The sequence below is a fragment of the Pterocles gutturalis genome, unplaced genomic scaffold (assembly GCF_000699245.1).
Source record: "Pterocles gutturalis isolate BGI_N339 unplaced genomic scaffold, ASM69924v1 scaffold6822, whole genome shotgun sequence".
Classification (NCBI taxonomy): Eukaryota; Metazoa; Chordata; class Aves; order Pterocliformes; family Pteroclidae; genus Pterocles; species Pterocles gutturalis.
Window position 1 is genome coordinate 2290 of NW_010112636.1, and position 4899 is coordinate 7188.

At 34.8% G+C, this 4899-nt stretch overlaps 1 protein-coding gene across 1 annotated transcript in view; it reads right to left on the bottom strand.

The window, feature by feature from the left end:
- Positions 1 to 2055: 2055 nt before the first annotated feature.
- The window catches only part of FAM221A (family with sequence similarity 221, member A), a gene marked incomplete at its 5' end in the record, with an annotated part of 7814 nt that continues 4970 nt past the window's right edge, over positions 2056 to 4899 (bottom strand). Inside the window, 3 exons of the mRNA XM_010074134.1 lie at positions 2056 to 2118; positions 4068 to 4156; positions 4808 to 4899. The exon at positions 4808 to 4899 is cut by the window's right edge and continues 8 nt beyond it. Of these exons, the coding sequence (XP_010072436.1) occupies positions 2056 to 2118; positions 4068 to 4156; positions 4808 to 4899 (244 nt within the window). The remainder of the gene's footprint in view (positions 2119 to 4067; positions 4157 to 4807) is intronic.

The window sequence follows — 4899 nt, forward strand, 5'->3', positions numbered from 1 at the left end:
CACTGAACAAATTTTTTTAAAAATTTACTTGATAAAACCAGTTTGTGATCATCAAAGTACAGTTTAGTAAGACTGAATTTGACAGAGCAAACATAACATTTAAAACTGACAAGTATTTTTAACTCAAAATGTCAACAAAAGCACAACACATTATTTCCTAAAAGTTGAAAGTTATGAGTATAAAAAGAAACACAAAATGCATGGTTTTTGTAACTATTAAAACCTCTTGACTAGAACAATCCTCATCCAAGAAACCTCATCTCTGAAATATACACATGTATTTCTGGAACTGCATTCTGTAATGGGTGTAGCCACTGAGATAAATACAAAAGTAGAATAAACTTCTACTATGAAGCTTGTAATAATCTCTTTGAAGACCGAAATAAAATTATTTTTTCTATATTTTTATTTACCTTTTTTTTTACCAATGTTATTTACATTTGTTTGTTTCTGTTGTGAAATCCCCATTTACTTAGGAGACTAAGTAGAGGATCTGTAGAAAAGATTGCTTATTAGGACCAGAAGAGGGAGCTCAATTTAGTATTTTTATTTACTAAGTTAAAGCAGTATGTAACAGTGGAGAATTTAAAGGTAAAAGTCCTTTGAAAACATTCATTAGACACTTTGATATGTATTTAAATTAAAGTAACACATTAACCTCTCTAATTGGCATCTGTAGTAACAGCAGTATAGCTCAGTTAAGGTAAATGGCCTTTTTTAATCTTTGAATTTGGGCAACGGAGCCTTCCATTCCCTTCTCACTCAGATTCCAGCCACCTCCACCAGTCACTGTACGACCTGCATGCGCTCGCAAGAACGCTCCTTCCCTCCCACAGCTGATATCTGAACAAACAAGCAAGTTGCCCTGCACCAGATGTGTTCAGCGTCACCTCTTTTCCCCTGCCGATCGGGCACATAAAGGTGTCAGGCACACAGAGGCATTCTCTCTGATGGGAATCAGAGCTTTATAAGCTTCTCCCAACTCTTGCTATAAAGTCTCAGTACACCTATACCACCTGAAAAGTCTTCAGTCCAAGAGACATCTTTTTTGCATCCTGAACTGCAGCCTCTGACAGTTACTCTGTACCAAGTTGTTTCTGTGCTGCTTCACTGATTGAAACCACTACCCAAAGTTACCAAATTGTAAAGTTTCCTGTCCACTACCTTTAATACAACATATGCTGACACAGTTGTGAACACAGACAAAGAACACAAAAACACATCTCCCTTCTTGAGGGACTCAGGCTGTGTTGGATTAGACATGATGAAAGAGAATCTGTTGGATAAATAAGTTTACATTAAAAACTATATAAATATTTGTTTATGTGCAATAAATAGCATATCCAATTCACTTAATGTTTTCAGAAGTTTAGTGTAACAGAATCATTGCTACTGACAGACAGTATTGGACAAACAGAATCGGGAGATTGGTACTGCTAGAGAAATCTGTGATAAAGTATACAAGCAGGATCCCTTCGAGTAGCTAGTAAGTATGTGTGGAAATGGGTTTACAAGTATACGGAACTTCACATGTAAAAAATATTTATCTGTTGGCAAGAACAGAGCCTAGAGAAGTGTGAGAGAAGAAGGGTATGTTTGAATTTTAATAGAGGTGATGAAACCAACAGAAAATAAAGGATTTAAAGAAAATATTAAAATGTCAATATTAACAGAACAAATCCCACCAAGTAAAAATTCATGAACAAGATGAGTTCTAAGGACTCCACTAATAAAGTGCATCACAAAACTCTAAGAACAGGACATATATTTTATTTCCCCTACTACAAGGTAATACTTAAATGCAGGCTTATTCTTTCAGATCTTAGATAATAGCTCTGTAAATCTCTAAATATTATTTTCTATCCTGGAGATTAGAAATGCATGGATTAAAGTACTTATTTTATTACAAGATAATAAAAAATTAATTTCAGCAACAGAACAAAACAGCAGAATAAAGAAATTAAGAAATACAAGTATGCAGGTAGGCACAGTGAAAAATACTCTTCAATACAACAATTAACACCATGCCATATGATAAATAGTTCTTTATTAATCTCATGGCTTCTTTGATGGACCTGGACTTTGCTCTTTCTGTTTAGCAGCCTTCCCCTTTTTCAGCTGTAACAAAGAAAGACAACAACAGTGGTTCAAGCATTAATTTGCAAGTCGGCTAGCAATGCAATATTACATCTCCACATCCAGTCACGAATGTACCAGAGTGATATATGCACTGGAGAGAGCTACAGATCATTACTGGCCCAACCTAGCATTGCTTACTTCTGCATCATAGGACAAAGGAGCACTCCCATAGCTCTGCAGCTCCTCCCCTATTCAAACCAGGGCTGCCTTTATTTCTGATAATGGCAATCTAGGTATTTATGTATCCCTCATGGCCAAAGTGCCTCACAAATCTTCACAGGTTTATCTTTATGTTAATTAAAGGTAAAAAGAAGTTTTATTACAGACACGTAACAGACATAGACTAACCAGCATGCACAAAATCAGTTAATTAAAGGTAAATAAGTTTTATTACAGACGTAACCGACATAGACTAACCAGCATGCACAAAATCAGACAGGAAGTTTGTTGCTCAGGTAGATGCTAGACCTTCATCTCACTGTCCCCTCCCTGACCCACAAGGTCATGTCTTCCTCTCATAAGATTTTTCTACACAGCCAGTTCTTACAGCATGGTATGATTTACCAACACATATACATTTAACTCTGCCATTTTATAGTAAGAGTCTTAATCTCAACAAATACATTTGTTACTTTTAGAAGCAACAGTTGTTCTCAAGTACTGTTACATTAGTGAATGAAATTCTATTTAGAGCAATTATATAAAAGGGATGCATGGACTTTTGCATCTCGTCTAACATAAGACATCATGTTGCTATCAAAAATGCATGTTCTCAACATTAGTTGAGATGAAATTAGTGAATGAAATTCTATTTAGAGCAATTATATAAAAGGGATGCATGGACTTTTGCATCTCGTCTAACATAAGACATCATGTTGCTATCAAAAATGCAAGGAAAAATAAAATAATATTTTTAACATGCTTTTTTCCTCCCATAAAATAGTATCAAAAGGAAGCAAGGCCCCAGTCCTGATTTGGATGTCTAGAAATGAACTCACTGCTAGGCAATCCTGTTGTAGGTCCACATAGGAACTAATTTTAAAACACTTTTTTTGTATTTGGAGGCTTGAGGTTTGTATCTGAAATTCCTATTACCTTTTGCAAATCTTGGGGGGAAAAAGAAACGTAGCAATTTGGATTTGATAGTAACATGTTTTCTCCTATAAACTGATACTGTCTTTGTAACTTCTTATCATATTTTATCATGATTTCCAAAATAAATAAAATTATTTTAAATTCCACAAAGCTAGAACAGCTTTCTCCTCAAAAAACACCTTGTTGCCAGCAGCAAGCGTTAACACCAGTTAAGATTTTAAAAGTTAATTATGCAACATTGCCTTACAAATGGATTCATAAACAGTGAGACATACTTCTGATTGAGATGGTGGAGCTAAGGAGCTAATGTGAGACAAGAATAGGTATTTAAGCATCTAAGTAACCTACACTGCAGGGCATTTAAATTTAAGACAGTCAGTAGGGTGGAGGAGGCACCTCAAAGGGAATGACTGACATCATGTAAGAAAGACAGCCCATATTTAGCCCAACTACACCTACATTTGTAAGGAAAAGAACATCATAAACTTTTATAAATGAGGTAACAAACACACATTCCTAAATGTCACAGGAGACTTTCTGTGAGTCTCTTTTGTTGTTTCTTTTTGTCACATAGTAGTTCCGTAATGGAGAGTTACCTCAATAAAAATCTGGTCAATTAAGGTAAATACTATCCCAGACACGACTGACCTCTGAAATCCTGCAATAGCTCATTATTGTATGTAAAACTTTAAGAAGCTAGTGTTTTCTCTGGAAGAGAACAAATGACATAATGCATTTATATGCCACTTAAATCACACATTTATCTTTTTTAGACATCTTCTTGTGAAAATGTATTTGAATTAAGCAATAAATGTAATTTATTAGTAACTTGCCTGTTCTTGGTAACGTTTTTCAAAGTAAGCCATGTCATCATCTTCTGAATGCTTTCCATGAGAAACTTGCTGTGTGGCACTAGAACCACCTCAAAACAAAACAAAACAAAAATTTTTTCATTAATGATACTTGCTATGCCCTTAGTTATGTTTTACATTTGGCAAAACAGATTTAAAATGAGAACTCGCCTTCATAGGCAAGTAACAAACCCAAGCAACTGGGACCAAAGAGTAACCTCTTTAGTCTAGGCTAGCAGCTATTATAAACAGTCTTAAAAGAGGTCAACAGTTATATTAATTGCTAAATTCTAATACTGAATAAGGGACATAAACTAAGCATAACCGATCCAGAATTCCATGAACAGACTTTCTCACAGAAGGCAGTAGCACATATTCAGTGCAATCCTGTGACATCTATTCAGATATGATGAGCTTCTAGTAGGAATTACAAATTTAAAAAACTGATCCAATAAATAAGTGGCACCATTAATGGGGAAGATAACAAATGCTAGAAAAAGATCAAAGTTCAAAAGCACATCATGACCAAAAATAACAAGCAGTAACAAAAGTTATTCTAAGCACCTGAAGTACATGAATGTTATACTAACTTTTCACATAACAATGCTTCAATACTTTTTTAACTTTCATTTTAGCCCTAAACATCCTTCAACTCAAATAAAACCAATTAATTTTATATTAAATACTTCTTGTAAAACAGTGTTATCCTCCTAATATAGGACCTGCTATCTGTGAGATGGTTTGAGCAGAACTAGAAGGTCCCTGAAATGCTTTTAGAAATGGATGATCCATGCTGGAAACAGGGGATTGTAGA